The sequence below is a fragment of the Podarcis muralis genome, chromosome 11 (assembly GCF_964188315.1).
Source record: "Podarcis muralis chromosome 11, rPodMur119.hap1.1, whole genome shotgun sequence".
NCBI classification, from domain to species: domain Eukaryota; kingdom Metazoa; phylum Chordata; class Lepidosauria; order Squamata; family Lacertidae; genus Podarcis; species Podarcis muralis.
Window position 1 is genome coordinate 57,815,089 of NC_135665.1, and position 18,018 is coordinate 57,833,106.

At 48.7% G+C, this 18,018-nt stretch overlaps 1 protein-coding gene across 2 annotated transcripts in view; it reads left to right on the forward strand.

The window, feature by feature from the left end:
* The first annotated feature begins 10,344 nt into the window (after nt 1-10,344).
* The window catches only part of ST8SIA5 (ST8 alpha-N-acetyl-neuraminide alpha-2,8-sialyltransferase 5), a 65,094-nt gene continuing 57,420 nt past the window's right edge, over nt 10,345-18,018 (forward strand). For both annotated transcript variants that reach the window (XM_028748867.2, XM_028748868.2), the window contains exon 1: nt 10,345-11,134. In XM_028748867.2, the coding sequence (XP_028604700.1) occupies nt 11,004-11,134 (131 nt within the window). In that variant the 5' untranslated portion in view covers nt 10,345-11,003. The remainder of the gene's footprint in view (nt 11,135-18,018) is intronic.

An 18,018-nucleotide genomic window follows, 5' to 3' on the forward strand; every position in this document is an offset into this window, starting at 1 on the left:
TGTCATGTCATGGGGTCAACCCTAGTGATTCTTCCTCTGCACTCCCTCTCACCACTGAATCTTGGAGATGGAGATCAATTGGAAGCAGGGTGGAGACTCCCCCCAGAGAGTCTATGCAATGATTTGCACCCGACTCCTGCTAGGCTGAAGTTTGCAAGATGCACCCATAGCTCTCTCTCTCCCTCCTTTTTTAATGCACTCTTACCCACCTGGAGATTCAAGCCATCATTGGAGGGGACAGGGCAAACCTTGAAATTTTAGGTCAGCCCTGGAGGTCTATGTGCTAAGCTTCCTTGGTTGCAATTCCCCTGTTTCTTCATAGCCTGCATTTCCCCTGCAATTTCGAGGGTCTTTTTCTAGATAGAATATATAGAAAAAATATGTGCCAATACCAGGTGCAAGGAAGGGAACATGCTAAAGTAAGTCTGCAGGGCTTGAGTTGATTTTTCCTCCAGGAACTCTTGTTAATTTGAAACACAAACAGTGCAATACATTTTCTTAATTAGGAACTAGCAATTAGCACGGGAGGAAATTGAGCCTTAATTGAGTTTTTGCCTGTGAAACTTTTAATAGGCTCTTAAAATGTGACACCTAGAAACTTTAATTTTTCCATTTTGGGCAGTAAATAGAGGTGACTCCTATTTTAGGCTCCACCAGAAACTCATTAACAAAAGGGAGTGTGTTTCTGTGCTCCAGAAGCTGTGTCAATGCAAAGTCATACCTTTGGCCTAGAAATGATATTCCTTTAAAGAAATGGCTTTTTTAGTTGGGGAGGGCGGTAATGCAACCATTCCGTGGGATTATATTGTTACAAGTTTAGGTTGGTCATTCTAGATGATGCCTTGAGTTCCCCCTTCTAGTTCCGCTGCTGCAAGCAATCTTTCCTTCAGCACAGGGATCAAGCAGTTGGCATATTTTACAAAGTGCTCTCAAAGTGATCAGCGGTTTTACAGGTCACAAAATCTTGCTTCGCCAGCCTGTTTGGTACATTTGTTTTGTTTATTGAACACTCAGGCTGGGGGAGCGGAAGGGGAATGCCTGCCTGGCAAAATTCCACTGGAATCTGGCACCTCCTGATTCAATAAGTGCAAATTATCAGACCTTCCACTTCTGTTAAACTGTACACACAAGAGGGAAATTTTCATTCTGCAGCAAATGGCACATTGCTTATGAAGCAATCATTTCTGATAGGAGCTGGTGAGCCTGGCCACTGTAGAAGCTGTACAAGTTGAAAGTCACAATTTGGGGAACCCAGACGTTGGGGGAACTTTTGCACTTGTATCGTTGTTCCCAGAGCTGTATTGACATCCTTTTACTCAGGAATCAGCAACCTAAGGCCCATGGGCCACAAGCAGCCCATGGGGGTCGTTTAGCCAGCCCATGGACCCCGCCGCCTGCTCGGTCGGCTCCTGTGCGTGCAGCAGAGCGGGGACCGCCTTCCGCGATGCTGGACGGCTTCCCATTGGCTGCAGGAAACTTCTGCAGCCAATGGGAAGCTGCACATGTCTCCTGAGAGCCAGTGTGGTGTAGTGGTTAAGAGCGGTGGACTTGTAATCTGGTGAACCGGGTTCGATTCCCCGCTCCTCCACATGCAGCTGCTGGGTGACCTTGGGCCAGTCACACTTCTCTGAAGTCTCTCAGCCCCACTCACCTCACAGAGTGTTTGTTGTGGGGGAGGAAGGGAAAGGAGAATGTTAGCCGTTTTGAGACTCCTTCGGGTAGTGATAAAGCGGGATATCAAATCCAAGCTCTTCTTCTTCTTCCTCCGCGTTTGTGCATATGAGTGCATGTGCACGTGCACACTCTGGCCCAAAGCGGCGTCTGTGGGACCGTGAACTGGTCCAAGCCACAAAAACTTTGCCGACCTCTGCTTTTATTTAACCACAAGAGCACCCGTCCTTTCAGTCATGCAGAATTTTCCCACCACACAGAACGGAAGGCTGTATTTTCTCTCTCTCTTTTACAGTGGTACCTCGGGTTACATATGCTTCAGGTTACAGACTCCACTAACCAGAAATAGTACCTTGGGTTAAGAACTTTGCTTCAGGATGAGAACAGAAACCGCGCTCCAGCGGCACGGCAGCAGCAGGAGGCCCCATTAGCTAAAGTGGTGCTTCAGGTTAAGAACAGTTTCAGGTTAAGAACGGACATCCGGAACAAATTAAGTACTTAACCCGAGGTACCACTGTATAGCAAGAAAATGTCAGAACAGCAGCTTGAAAGAAACCCCCCAGGGCACACCTGACACCAGGGGCAACAAACATGTGGGAGGGAGGGGCAGTGCTGCTCCAACACCTCAGATGGGATGCTGTCTGCTTATATGTTGACCACACTTTAGCATGACCAAGAGACATGTGGGATTGTACACATCGTTATGCACCATTCACATCTCTTGAGTGGCGAGAGGCTCTGGGAGTTCCAAGCGTTCGGTTTCCGTGGAATGAAGGTTAGCAGAGACTGCAATGTCTTTAGGGCATTTGGTTCTATTTTTTTTAGGGTGTTTTTTTTAACTGTTTTATTAAATTTGCTTAGTAACATAACATTATTATATATATTCTGTAAAACAAAGAATACAAAACAAAATTCATTCATACTGCAATGCACAACTACATAACATTAATATATATGGTTTCTGAAAAAAGGCTTACATAACAAAATCAATTCAAAATACCATCCGGTTTACTTCCCCCCCCCCTCCCCACTCCAGCCCCCACCCCGGTCAGGCCTTCATTCTCCATATCTTTATCCATGTACACAGTCTGTTCATTCGAGCTTGTATGTTAGGGTTGGCTTCCCCTCTTTCTATCCAATACCTGTAAAATGCCCATTTATTTGTGATTCTTTGGCATTTATTTTCCCATTTGGTTCTATTTACACATAAAGGCAACCTGGGCAGAGGATGGAGGGGCTCACGGCATTAACACCCCAACCGATCTTCCTTCGGCACTGAATGGATTTTATTATTTTGGTCACAGACCAGTTCCAGCCCACATACAATATCAAGGAACTCATAAAACACGATAGGGATACATATGAATTTGCAGTTAGGTATAACAGGGACAATACAGATACAGCAACAGTTAAAAATATATAAATTAAAACTTAGTCACTAACATATAACCTAAAATTATCATTTAAGGCCTTAATCATTATGATAGCACAGCTTGTTCCCTAAGTTTTGTTTTTTTTTGTTTTTTTTGCAATTGCACAGAATTTGGCTACCATTAATGTGATCTCATAGGGACGCGGGTGGCGCTGTGGGTAAAAGCCTCAGCGCCTAGGGCTTGCCGATCGAAAGGTCAGCGGTTCGAATCCCCGTGGCGGGGTGTGCTCCCGTTGTTTGGTCCCAGCGCCTGCCAACCTAGCAGTTCGAAAGCCCCCCCGGGTGCAAGTAGATAAATAGGGACCGCTTACTAGCGGGAAGGTAAACGGCGTTCCGTGTGCGGCTCTGGCTCGCCAGAGCAGCGATGTCACGCTGGCCACGTGACCCGGAAGTGTCTTCGGACAGCGCTGGCCCCCGGCCTATAGAGTGAGATGGGCGCACAACCCTAGAGTCTGTCAAGACTGGCCCGTACGGGCAGGGGTACCTTTTAATGTGATCTCAGGATCCTTGTCCTCTACCAGGGATTTTAGACATTGAAGTTTGGACCCATTTGGAGATTTTTGCATAGCAGGGGTAATAAATACCGAGCGTATATCCCCATAGAAACGGCAGCGTAACAAGGCATGAGAGACAGTTTCTACCTCCATCAAGCCGCAGGGGCAGACTTGTTCTGCGTATGATTTACCCTCGAATCTGCCCTGCAATAAGGCAGATGGCAGCACGTTGAATCTAGCGAGGGTAAATGACCGTCTGTATTTAGGTATTTGTAAATTTGACAAATAATTTGCTGGGGTAAATCCTCTCCCATTATCTTTTATTGCTGGGTGTTTATTGCTTTGGCATTGGTCACAGCTTGGGATCCAGCACAGGTCAAGCAGGTCTCTTGTGTCTCCAGCTTCCAAGCTGCTTCCTGCTCATTGCTCTCACACACAGCTCTGCCTGTTCTCTCACTTCACAGCTGGGTGAGGAGGGGTAGATGAAAGGCCCAACACTTAGTTGTAGCTCTTGCAACCTAGCTTATTCTTTTGAGATGCTGATGAGGGTACTTAGGTGGCCAGCTAAGGCTTTTGTCTTACAAAGAGGCTTGACTGTCTAATCCTGCAACAGGTCACCTCCAGGCTTGATTATTGTAACTCACTCTACGTGGGGCTGCCCTTGAAGCTGACCCAGAAACTCCAGTGGCTGCAGAATGCCGCAGCGAGACTCCTTATGGGGTCTTCACCGCGGGATCACATTCACCCAGTGCTATACCAGCTGCACTGGCTCCCGGTGGAGTACAGGATCAGGTTTAAGGTGCTGGTTTTAACCTTTAATGCCCTATACGGCCTAGGACCCTCATACCTGTGGGACCTCTCATGGTATGCCCCACGGAGGACCTTGTTGTTGTTGTTTAGTCGTTTAGTTGTGTCCGACTCTTCGTGACCCCATGGACCAGAGCACGCCAGGCACCTCTGTCCTCCACTACCTCCCGCAGTTTGGTCAAACTCATGCTGGTAACCTCGAAAACACTATCCAACCATCTCGTCCTCTGTCGCCCCCTTCTCCTTGTGCCCTCCATCTTTCCCAGCATCAGTGTCTTCTCCAGGGAGTCTTCTCTTCTCGTGAGGTGGCCAAAGTACTGGAGCCTCAGCTTCACGATCTGTCCTTCCAGTGAGCACTCAGGGCTGATTTCCTTAAGAATGGATGCGTTTGATCTTCTTGCAGTCCATGGGACTCTCAAGAGTCTTCTCCAGCACCATAATTCAAAAGCATCAATTCTTCGGTGATCAGCCTTCTTTATGGTCCAGCTCCCACTTCAATACATCACTACTGGGAAAACCATGGCTTTAACTATACGGACCTTTGTTGGCAAGGTGATGTCTCTACTTCTCAAGATGCTGTCTAGGCCTGTCATTGCCCTTCTCCCAAGAAGCAGGCGTTTTTTAATTTCATGACTGCTGTCACCATGGAGGACCTTACGGTCTGCAAATAATAACATCTTGACGATCCCAGGCCTCAGGGAGATTAGTCTGGCCTCGCTCTGCCACAAGAGATCAGGGCCCTGCGGGATTTGACATCTTTCCACAGGGCCTGCAAGACAGAGTTGTTCCGCTGGCTCTTTTGGTCAGGGCACAGCCTGACTCCCCTTCTCTTTTTTTATAAGAACTAGTATGAAAGAGGCCTCCCAGGATATTCACAGGCCCATATAAGAACAGCGTAATCAGTTGGGTCTGATGAGCATTTACTGTTCCCAACCCTAATCCTGCGGAAAGCCATCTAATAAGTTTCTAATTTGATCCTGACTTGTTTTTTAAAAGGTAAAGGTAAAGGTACCCCTGCCCGTACGGGCCAGTCTTGACAGACTCTAGGGTTGTGCGCTCATCTCACTCCAGAGGCCGGGGGCCAGCGCTGTCCGGAGACACTTCCGGGTCACGTGGCCAGTGTGACAAGCTGCATCTGGCGAGCCAGCGCAGCACACGGAAACGCCGTTTACCTTCCCGCCAGTAAGCGGTCCCTATTTATCTACTTGCACCCGGGGGTGCTTTCAAACTGCTAGGTTGGCAGGCGCTGGGACCGAACAACGGGAGCGCACCCCGCCACGGGGATTCAAACCGCCGACCTTTCGATCGGCAAACCCTAGGCGCTGAGGCTTTTACCCACAGTGCCACCCGCGTCCCCGACTTGTTTTTAGGAGGTAATTTAATTATTGTTTGATTTTATACCAATGTTATATATTTGATGTTAGCCGCCCTGAGCCCGGTTTCGGCCGGGATACAAATAAAAGTTGTTTATTATTATTAATTATTATTATTCCTTGGTTAGACTTTAACCTTTACTGGGTACAGGACCCCAAGAACTCAAAGGGTTGCAGGGCATCATCCAGACTGACTCCCCAACCCATAACAATACTCTTATTGGAAGTGCTTAGAGCAGATGGAGGCACACTTTCTGCACTGTTCCTCTGCCCGCTACCTTCCCCAACTTCCTGCCTCTGCTATGACCAGCAAGGACCCTATTTTTGCCCCGTAGCAAGCAACGGAGGAGGAAACTGCAAATCTGTCTCCCACTTTCTCTTCCCAGGTTCTCTTTCCTGCCTGTTTCTGCAGCGAAACGCCCACCCACAGACCTCTTAGCAAGTGCAAATTGTGAGATATATGCTCTAATGGAATTTATGGGGAGTTGATTGAAAGAAGCATTTAATCCTTCAGCATTATGCTTTCAAATAAAACAAGTTTTTTTGTGTGTGGAAAGCCCTCTGGGTTGCATACTATTCTGTGCTTCGTTCCCTCACAGCGGTTCCCTCAGGATCATGTGTCCTTGTCAAATATATTTCCAGATCCCTGCCTGGCGGTACAGCAGGGCATCCCATAGGCTAGAATCTGTCCCTGTGGCTTTGCATCTCGGATAGTGAGCTGCTGGGATGAGGCAATGGGCGAGAGAGCTCTGGCTGGAAGCAGGAAGGGACAGATCTGTTCATTTCACTGCCTCATCCTCCCAGCCTGAAGTTCAGGTCCTCACCTTTCTGCTTAGTGATTTTTCATTATTTAAAAAACCCACGTGCGTGAATCCCTGCTTCTGCGTTTCTTCACTAGCAAATGCTGCACTGGTTGAATTTCTGCCTATCATGCAGCTCATAAAGGAACATAACTTACCGTATTTTTTGCCCTATAAGACGCACCAGACGACAAGACGCACCTAGTTTTTGGAGGAGGAAAACAAGAAAAAAAATATTCTGAATCTCAGAAGCCAGAACAGCAAGAGGGATCGCTACGCAGCGAAAGCAGCACTTCCTCTTGCTATTCTGGCTTCTGGGATAGCTGCGCAGCCTGCATTCGCTCCATAAGACGCACACACATTTCCCCTTACTTTTTAGGAGAGAAAAAGTGAGTCTTATAGAGCAAAAAATATGGTATTTCATGACACAAGCTGGTCTTGGTATTGCTACTTCTTATGGACCTTATGCTGTCAAATAAATAAGGAGCAACAATTGCTTCCTCCAAAGTTGTTGGGGGACGACGACAGATAATTGAGTAATTTCAATGCTTTTGAATATTTGTTGATCTTTTAACAACTTTGATTTCCAAAAAAGCTCAACAACTTTGGGCGGCCTGCGCCCCCATGCTGTGCGGTGTACATAAAAATGGCTAAAACAGATGGGGAAAATATATCTACCACATAAAACACATGACAGCAAAGGTGGAGCCATAAAATTAAATACAGACATCTTTTTCTTGCGAGGTGTCTGCAATTTCTCCTTTGCAGAAATTCTAATTCTATTCCTTTGTATGTTTCATTTTTCTTTGTGATTGTTTATGGCTTATATACATAAATTAAGTTTTTAATCCCAGCCTTTAAAACCCAGAAAAAGTCTCTTAAGCCTTTATTGATTAAATACAAGTTAAACAATGATGGTTAAATAAGAAATAACCAAAACAGGCTGCAGCTCTGCACCCTATTACCTGGAAGGAAGCCCCATTGAACTCAGTGGGATCACACTTACCTGGGAGTAAGCCCCACTGAATTCAATGGGACTTATTTCTCAGTAGGCATGGTTAGGACTGTGCTGTAAGCTGCTTGCCTATGAGGTCCTCGTGCCTTGCTTTGTCTACTGAGCATCATAGATTCATTTCCTGGCATCTTTCCAGCTTCAAAGCATCACATGTAGGTAAGCTGCAGAAGGAACTACATGAGATCTGGTAAGGGAGGAGGAGAGAGGTTGCCAGCCAGAGTGGTCAGCACAAAGGACCAGTGCTTTGCCCACTCTAAGACAGCATGTTGTTGTTGTTGTTTAGTCCTTTAGTCGTGTCCGACTCTTCGTGACCCCATGGACCAGAGCACGCTAGGCACTCCTGTCTTCCACTGCCTCCCGCAGTTTGGTCAAACTCATGCTGGTAGCTTTGAGAACACTATCCAACCATCTCATCCTCCGTCTTCCCCTTCTCCTTGTGCCCTCCATCTTTCCCAGCATCAGGGTCTTTTCCAGGAAGTCTTTTCTTCTCATGAGGTGGCCAAAGTATTGGAGCCTCAGCTTCAGGATCTGTCCTTCCAGTTAGCACTCAGGGCTGATTTCCTTAAGAATGAATAGGTTTGATCTTCTTGCAGTCCATGGGACTCTCAAGAGTCTCCTCCAGCACCATAATTCAAAAGCATAAATTCTTTGGCGATCAGCCTTCTTTATGGTCCAGCTCTCACTTCCATACATCACTACTGGGAAAACCATAGCTTTGACTATACGGACCTTTGTTGGCAAGGTGATGTCTCTGCTTTTTAAGATGCTGTCTAGGTTTGTCATTGCTTTTCTCTCAAGAAGCAGGCGTCTTTTAATTTCGTGGCTGCTGCATGTTCATCCCTAACTCTGGAAGACTTTAGGGACGTAACATGATGGTCACTTCTGAATAAAAGGTAAAGGGACCACTGACCATTAGGTCCAGTCGTGGCCGACTCTGGGGTTGCGGCGCTCATCTCGCTTTATTGGCTGAGGGAGCCGGCGTACAGCTTCCGGGTCATGTGGCCAGCATGACTAAGCCGCTTCTGGCAAACCAGAGCAGTGCACGGAAATGCCGTTTACCTTCCCGCCAGAGTGGTACCTATTTATCTACTTGCACTTTGATGTGCTTTCAAACTGCTAGGTTGGCAGGAGCAGGGACTGAGCAATGGGAGCTCACCCCATCGTGGGGATTCGAACCGCCGACCTTCTGATCAGCAAGTCCTAGGCTCTGTGGTCTAACCCACAGCGCCACCCGTGTCACTCCTGAATGTTGTTGTTTAGTCGAGTCTGACTCTTTGTGACCCCATGGACCAGAGCACGCCAGGCGCTCCTGTCTTCCACTGCCTCCCGCAGTTTGGTCAAACACTCACTGCCTTGCCATGGCGAAGGGGCTTGAATAACTCAGAGAAGCTATGAGCTATGCCGTGCAGGGCCACCAAAGATGGACAGGTCATAGTGGAGAGTTTTGACCAAACGTGATCCATCTGGAGCAGGAATTTGCAAGCCACTCCAGTATCCCAGCCAAGAAAATTCCATGGACAAAGACAACAGGCACTCCTGAATAGCCAGATACAAATTAATGCCAGTGTGGTATGGCGGTTACAGTGTCAGGCTAGGATTTGGAAGACCAGGGGTCGATTCCCCACTCAGCCATGAAACTCATGGGGTGACATTGGCAGTGCCACTGCCTCTTGACCTAACCTACCTTACAGAGTTGTTGTGAATATAAAAATGAGGGAGTACCATGGACACCACTGGAGCTCCTTCAATGGAAATGCAGTATATAAACGTAAGAGATAATACTATTCGCTTGCAAGAGCCACAAGCTTGTGGAGACTAAAGTTGCTTTCATCAGAAACCAGACCCAGGGCATGTTAAGAATTTTGCAGCAACGGACTGCGGGGCTGGGGGGCGGTGTTCCTGCATTGCAGGGGGCTGGACTAGATGATCCTCGGGATCCCTTCCAACTCTGCAATCCTATCTTTCTATGACCACCAGAGACACGTGCAGTTTGCCTTACCCATCCTAAGGGCTATCGGGAGTCAGGAAGGCATCGCTGTATATCTCCTACAATTACCTCCAGCCCATCACCTGCCGGTAGATCCCGATCGACCTTATTGCCCTGACAAAACACGCACACGCAGCTTTTGCAACGAGCCGCCTCTCCTACGCGACAAGTTTGCGGCATGGAGAGCGGGTTCCTTCTAGCAGCTGAGACGTGCTAACCGTTCAGGCAGGAGGGCTGCAGAGAGAGGGGTGTGTGCCCCCTCTTTCTTTGCATGCATCTCGCTACAGGGCACCTGGAGGTCGCAGAGGCAGAAAATCAGGTCAGAGACAAAAGGCACCCTTGTCTTCTCAAGGACAGTTTCTCCCAAGCACGCTTTCGGGTCTGCCTGAAGTCCCTGGCCTGCGGCGGCCGTCCACATGGCTCCACCAGCTGCAGGCGCGCGCGATCTCCGTGCCCTTGAAGAGATGCGCAACGACCTTGCCTGGGCTTGGTAGGGGAGGTTGGACGGGGCGCGAGGAGAGCAACTTCAGCCAAGAGCAGGCGTTGCACATCAATGCTCCAGAACCAGCCCCCAGCTCCAGCCTACCGCTCCGCTTCCTCTGGACACTCACAAACCCGACAGCCCTCTCCACCTCAAACGCAGCTCGGCCGCGACGCGCTAGTCCCTGCCTCCGCGCCTCGCTCCCTCCCCGGGCCGTTTGCTTGGAGAGCTGTCCAAGCGCCGTCGTGACCCTCCTGGGGCTCAAACCTAGCCCTGGCCGAACACGTCCCCTTCTCCTTCCTCTTCCTCGCCGGAGCCTATGTGCCAGACGCCCACATGGAAATCTCCATGCGCGCCCGCACCGCAGCAGCACCTAACCAAAGCGCAGCGTTTTGGAGAGGCCAGCCAGCCCGCTGCAGGAGTTCCGTTGGGGGTGTCGCCTTTCGCTTTGAACCCTTTCTCGATTTGCTCGGCCTCCTCTCTGCCCGCCCCCTCCCCGAAAGAAGACCGGGGCAGGCCCCTCGTTGAGTAGAAAGGGGGATTTTTGGGGGGCTTTTATTCCCCGCCCCGCAGGAGGCGGAGGAGCAGCAGCGCCGCCCTCCTTTGCGCGCCGGGGGCCTCCTCCTCTGGCGCAGCGCGGGCGGCGGAGGCGCCGACCAGGCGAGCCGGAGGGCGCTGCTTTGCAGAAGCGAGAAGCCGCCGAGCCGCTTCCCCGCGCCGGGGAAGAACTTTCCGCCCGGCCGCCGCCGCCTCTCTCCCTCCGCCGGGGGGCGGCGATGCGGGGCCGCCGTGCCCTTGAATGGCGCGCCTCCGCCTCCTCCTCCTCCTCCTCGGCTTCTCCCCTTCGCCCCAGCCGCGCCTGAGCGGGGCTTGAGGAGGATGCGGCTCCTTCTGCGAGCGAGACCTTGACGGAGCTCGGCTTCCCGGCCCCCTTTCCGCCAGCATGGGCTACACGGACCCCACTTCCAGCCGGGACCTGCTGGGGAACCGAACTTTGCTCTTCATCTTCATCTGCGCCTTCGCCGTCGTCACTCTCCTGCAGCAGATCTTGTACGGGAGAAACTATCTCAAGAGGTACGAGAGGAGTTTTCCTCGCTGTCTTTTGGGGAGGGAGGGAGAGATCCTGGGGATAAACGAATTGCGGGCGGGGGGGTGGGGTCGCAGATTTATTTATTTTTAACCCTCCTGAAAGTATGCAAAAGAGGCTTCTGGGACCTTCGGAACCAACCGTGCAAACAGCCTCGCGCGCTCTTCCCAAGGAGTGAGTTGAGCAGGACTTTACTCCCGAGTAAAATCGTGAGCGGGATCGCGCCGTACGACTTGCCCGTCACCCTCTACATCCCGTAACTTAGGCAAAAACGGGCGCAGGTCTGGGCTGCGGGGCTTGCAATCCTCTTCACAGGATTGAACCCAGCGGGACTGAGGAAGCGCAGGATAGGACCGGGCTGCCTTTGGGTTTGGGCTTGTGGCTGCACCAACCCACTTGCGCCAGATCCGGAGCGGTGCTGGTCCCTTAGCCTGGACGCCTGTTGGTGACTGGTGGTGGTTGTGTGTGTTGTAAGGCAGTGAGGCCAAATGGCCAAGACATGCAAGAGTTCAAGCTCGGTGCGATGCTGTGTGGGCAGATAGCCACAGATGTTTCAGAAGCAGGCACTGTGCGTGCCTGGATGGATATGAACACATTTCCTGGTTTAGTGTCGCTGTAAGAACTCCCTGCAGCCATTCTTTACCTTGTAAGGCTTTGCTCAGTTTGGGCTAGAGGGCTGTTGGGAGGTAAAACTTCTGCCTTTGGAGTGATAACTACAAAGTGTGCAAAATGCAGCTGTACAGGGGTACCAGATGCTAGGCTCTTAAGTTAGTGTAGGGGCAGCTTAAGCCACCTTGCTGCACACTTTGGAGTCCTGCCACTCTGTTTTGGTTGGAGAGCTGGGCAGATGCCCTGTGCCCTCAAGGCAGCCTTTGCCAGCCTGGTGGTGCCCTGCAGATTTTGGGGGCTGGAACTAATGGGAATCCAAAAAGGCTGCCTTAAGCCCACTCTTCCCATCCCACTAATCCAGCACTCTTGGAATATGTGGAGACAAAAATTGAAGTTTCTCTCTCTCTCTCTCTCTCTCTCTCTCTCTCTGTGTGTGTGTGTGTGTATAATATATATGTGTGTGTGTGTGTGTGTGTGTGTGTGTGTATATACCGTATTTTTTGCTCTATGAGACTCACTTTTCCCCTCCTAAAAAGTAAGGGGAAATGTGTGTGCGTCTTACGGAGCGAATGCAGGCTGCGCAGCGATCCCTCTTGTTGTTCTGGCTTCTGAGATTCAGAATATTTTTTTTCTTCTTTTCCTCCTCCAAAATTTTAAAAATCCTTCCAGTAGCACAGGGGTCAGCAAACTTTTTGAGCAGGGGACTGGTCCACTGTCCCTCAGACCTTGTGGGGGGCCAGAATATTTTTTTTGGGGGGAAATGAACGAACTCCTTTGCCCTACAAATAACCCAGAGATGCATTTTAAATAAAAGGACACATTCTACTCATGTCAAAACATGCTGATTCCCGGACCGTCCGCGGGCCGGATTGAGAAGGCGATTGGGCTGGATCCGGCCCCCGGGCCTTAGTTTGCCTATCCATGCAGTAGCACCTTAGAGACCAACTAAGTTTGTTATTGGTATGAGCTTTTGTGGGCATGCACACTTCTTCAGATACTTCATGCATGCACACGAAAGCTCATACCAATAACAAACTTAGTTGGTCTCTAAGGTGCTACTGGAAGGAATTTTTTTTACAAAGTAAATTGTGAAAGGGGACTTTTCTCAAAGGACAAATGGGGTCTAGGCGTTCAGAGAATATAACATCAATCCTATGCCGGTTGCACTGGCTGCCGATTCATTTCCAGGCTCAATTAAAAAGTGCCGGTTATGCCCTTTAAACAGTGGCGTAGGACGCCTGCTTTTCCCGTTTCATAAGTTCATTAGTAATAATGAACAGGTGCCAATTGCAAATACAGTATTAAGCAAGCTTGGCAGTTTCAACATTTTTAGCTTTGTTTACCAAATACAAGTAAAATAAAACATGCTACATTAGATCACTCTCTACTGGAGCATAAGGATTTCCCCACATGGAAACTAACTTGCAAAGGAAAATGTTCTGGAAAAAATTACAACACAGATTTTTCCGGAAAACCAACACCATCGCCTTTCAAGCCCTAAACTCAGCCTCGCCAATTTTGATGCCCTCCAGATGTTGCTGGACTAAAACGTCTGCAATTCCTGACTGTTGGACATGGCGGCGGCTGGGAGTTGAAGGCTAACAAGATGTAGAGTTCACCCCAAAGGCTACTGCTGCTCTAAATGATTTGGGACCGGGTTGTTTGCAGGACCTCCTGCATCTATAGGAATGCACCCAGGTGTCGAGATCATACTTTGGGGTCTGGCTCATGAGCCTGCTGTCGGGATCCATCAGACTGGTGGGTGTTGAAGACAGGGCCTTTTCTGTGTTAGCCCTGCATATGTTAGAAATTCTCTTCCAGAAGTTTGATTGGCTCCGTTTTTTAGACAGCTGTTAAACAGACCGTAAACACTTGCTTGTTCCAAACTGTGTTCTGTTTAAAGTGAGGTCGCTCTTAGCTTTTGAAATTGGCTTGTTTAATTTGTACATATTTTTTTAAAAATCTGTTACGTTTTTGATGGGCTTTTGTAAGCCACCTTGGGAGGGCTGCTTCTTTATTTAAAGGGGGATCCACAACAAAACGTTGCAGCATGGAGTTGCACAATTCAGCCAGCCAGCCGTGTCCTTTCCTAGGCTACTCCATTATGTTCCCACTGATTTTTCTCTCTTTCCCGCCAAATAGTCAGCAAACATTCTGAGTTCTCAATGAGCTGCTTTTGGCTCCCTCCCCTTTAAGGATTTTTTAAAAAGGTATTTTTTTTGGGGGGGGGAGGGGTAGTCTTGACAACCCTCAGTTTTTCCTTAGCCACTGTGTTGCATGTAGGTAATGAGATTTTTGCTGTATAAAGATTGTCACTTGGATAGTGAGTTTGCTGTTAGTCTATCGTATCTATAGCACTCCCTCCCCCTTCGGCCCAAATGCGCTGTGTCAGGAAGATTTTGGGCATCACATGGCAGGACAGAATGAATGAATCTTTATTTGCATCAGCTGCCAGCCATAGCAATAAAACAAACAAAATGCGGTATACAGAGGATAAAGGTAAAAAGTCAATAAATCAATAAATCAATCTGTCGCCTAGCCCTTGTCATTCCCTGGGCCTGAGGGTCCCTCACCCAGAAGCTGCCACTTTCAATTCCATAGTCCACCACTTGGCAGATCTAAGATATGATCTAGGGCTGGGAAAGAGCTTTTCTCCGCCTGGAGTCTTGAGGAGCAGCTGCCAGTCAAAGCACACAACACACAGTTTGGTGCTGATGGTTATGTGGCTTGCTTTTTTATTTCTTACTTGCTCCCCTCTTCTCTGGAGGTGTACCAGGCACATTCTTCTTGTGTTCGGCTTCTTCCTGGAAGTGAGGTCAATGGAGATCTGTGGATTTATATATTTTTTTAGAATAATATTTGCTTTATTTACAAATTTATACAGGCAGCGACTGCTTTAGGTGCATCTCATATGTGTGCGATTGCGTGCATGTGCATCGCGCCAAACCCGAAAACGTCTCAAAAACTATTGGGACAGGGATGGGGGACAGGGTGTTTTTCAGGCTTTTCCAATGGGTGTTCCGATTATACACGATTTCACACAAGCGTGCAATGATCCAGAATGCAATCACCGTGCAAACAGGGCGTTGCCTGTAAGTAGGAAATGAACTCTTTCAGCTTCTGCCTTCTGGAGGAAGGTACAGGGTTATAAAGACTAGGACTAGCCGCCTGAGAAACAGTTTCTATCCAAATGCGATTTTGGTTTTAAACGCAGTGTAAGGTAGTCTCTGTGGGAGTATATTGTATTTAATTATGGGGTATCAGAGTTTTTAGGGGGTTAACCAGGCTGGGACAGGTGGGATAGCAGGCTTGTTGGTTTTTGAATGTCTGATGTATATTTTTTCAGTTTCGTTGTTCTGTACGGGACAAAGACAATAAAGATTATCATATTGTAGAGCAAGTTCCCCCAAGCTCAGGAACGGAGAACCATAGAGTTGGAAGGGACCCCCAGGGTCATCCAGTCTGACGCCCTACAATGCGGGAATCTGGGACTTGAATCCATAACCCTGCGATTAAGAGCCACAGGCTCCAGGTTAGGGCTTCCATGGAGGCCAGTAGTTTGTGGATTCCTGGCGGGTGGCATATTGTAGCCACGGCCAACCTGATGTGCTCCAGATGTTTTTGACTGCATCTCCCATCAGCCACAGTCAGCATCTGGAGGGCAGCACATTGACAAAGTCCGCACTAGCACATATCAGCCCCCTACCCCTCCGAACCAGTAGTGATGTATGGAAGTGAGAGCTGGACCATAAAGAAGGCTGATCGCTGAAGAATTGATGCTTTAGAATTATGGTGCTGGAGGAGACTCTTGAGAGTCCCATGGACTGCAAGAAAATCAAACTTTTCCATTCTTAAGGAAATCAGCCCTGAGTGCTCACTGGAAGGACAGATCGTGAAGCTGAGGCCCCAATACTTTGCTCACCTCATGAGAAGAGAAGACTCCCTGGAAAAGACCCTTATGTTGAGAAAGATTGAGGGCCCAAGGAGAAGGGGACGACAGAGGACGAGATGGTTGGACAGTGTTCTCGAAGCTACCAGCATGAGTTTGACCAAATTGTGGGAGGCAGTGGAAGACAGGAGTGCCTGGCGTGCTCTGGTCCATGGGGTCACGAAGAGTCGGACACGACTAAACAACAGCAACAACCCCTCCGAAAGAGATAAGGTGCCTTCAACTTACAGCTCTCCATTGGGGAAGAGAGAAAGTCCTTTAGGAAACAGGTCCTCTTTAACCTTTTGCAAAGCGTTTTTCCTCTCTCGCACCACGAGGGCTGGAACTAAAAATAATAACAAGGATTTAAACCTGGGATTCTCAGGGAGCTGCTGGAAGCCCCGGTTTCTATTCTGCGTGATCACAGCTGTTCAGAAAGCTACCATCGCCAAAGACAGCTAGTAAACGCAGCTCTTGCACTCCTGCCATCCAGTATTTTAAAGCACTGCTGACTTTTGGCGAAGTGAGGGCAGTTTACACAGGAGGAAGCCCTGCCTTGTATGCAGGATTCCTCTATCTCCAGCCCTTTCCAGCAGCTGACAGTCCAATGGAAGGCTCCAGTCGTGCAGTGCACATTTAATCGTTCCTCTTTAAATAGCTGTAATTTAGGTGATTATGAAACCAAACATCTCCAGATGTGGCAGAGGCAGTTAATTGGAACTTGCTACAAAACAGACAGGGCTTTTAGAAGTAATAATGATGTACTATAAATGGATATAATTTATATATAATTGACACAGGCACGGTGCACCCCTTCCAAAGGTTTATTCGTTTATTTCACCAATGGATCCATCCAGCCCTTACCGCAAGGAGCTCAGGCAGACGTACAATGGTGCTGCCCCATTTTATCCATACAACAGCCCTTCTTTGGCGATCCCTCGTAGCCGAGTAAGATTGTCTTCCATAAATACGGTTTTAACAATGAGTCCATAAGTGACCGTGGAGGCCAATTCTGGATCCATACATCCTTCCACAGTGGGGACATTGGTTTCCGGGCGGGAGTTGATCACAGTGTGGATTTGCCAAGCGAGCCTTCCTCTTAGCACATTTCTCCATTTGACTTCCGAAATGTTCGCAAACCAAGGCACAGCTTCTGATTGGTGGAGGTGCCCCGGAAACAATAGCCGACAGCTGCATCGGATGTTCGGCTTCCGAAAAACGTTTGAAAACTGGAACACTTATTTCTGGGTTTTCGGAGTTTGAGAACCAGAGCATTTGAGAACCAAGGTACCAGTGTAAGCCAAAATTGCTCTCCATGTATTTTGTGACTGCATTCAATGCTCTTTTCAGGACATAGTTGCATTTTGAAGTTTTGGGCTTGTAAGTAGCCACCCCTTGTGTAAGACCCAAAGTAGGTAATGATATTGCAATGGTACAAAATGTACCAACTACTCACGCTCACCCTCCGCACTTGTGTGTACATTTAACACAGAAGTAGAAATCCTGGACAGGGCACGTGTTGAATAAGGAACTAGAGGTTTATTCCATCTGACGGCTCAGTAGTGCCCACACTGACTGGCAGCCACCCTTCAGAGTTTAAGCTGGGAATCTCACCCAACTTTCCTAGAGATGTTGGGAATTGATCTCTTTTTGGGGGGAATGTTTCAGTAGTTGTTTTTAATACAGTGGTACCTAGGGTTACGGGGGATGCGGGTGGTGCTGTGGGTTGAACCACAGAGCCTAGGACTTGCCAATCAGAAGGTCAGCGGTTCGAATCCCCGCGATGGGGTGAGCTCCCATTGCTCAGTCCCTGCTCCTGCCAACCTAGCAGTTCGAAAGCACGTCAAAGTGCAAGTAGATAAATAGGTACCACTCTGGCGGGAAGGTAAACGGCGTTTCCGTGCGCTGCTCTGGTTCGCCAGAAGCGGATTAGTCATGCTGGCCACATGACCTGGAAGCTGTACACTGGCTCCCCTGGCCAATAAAGCAAGATGAGCACCGCAACCCCAGAGTCGGTCATGACTGGACCTAATGGTCAGGGGTCCCTTTACCTATACCTTTACCTTGGGTTACATATGCTTCAGGTTACAAACTCCACTAACCCAGAAATAGCACCTTGGGTTAAGAACTTTGCTTCAGGATGAGAACAGAAATTATGTTCCGGCGGTGTGGCGGCAGCAGGAGGCCCCATTAGCTAAAGTGGTGCTTCAGGTTAAGCACAGTTTCAGGTTAAGAACGGACCTCCAGAACGAATTAAGTACTTAACCCGAAGTACCACTGTACCGATAATGCTGTTGTTTTATTCTCTTTGTAATTCAATGGTTTTTGTACAAT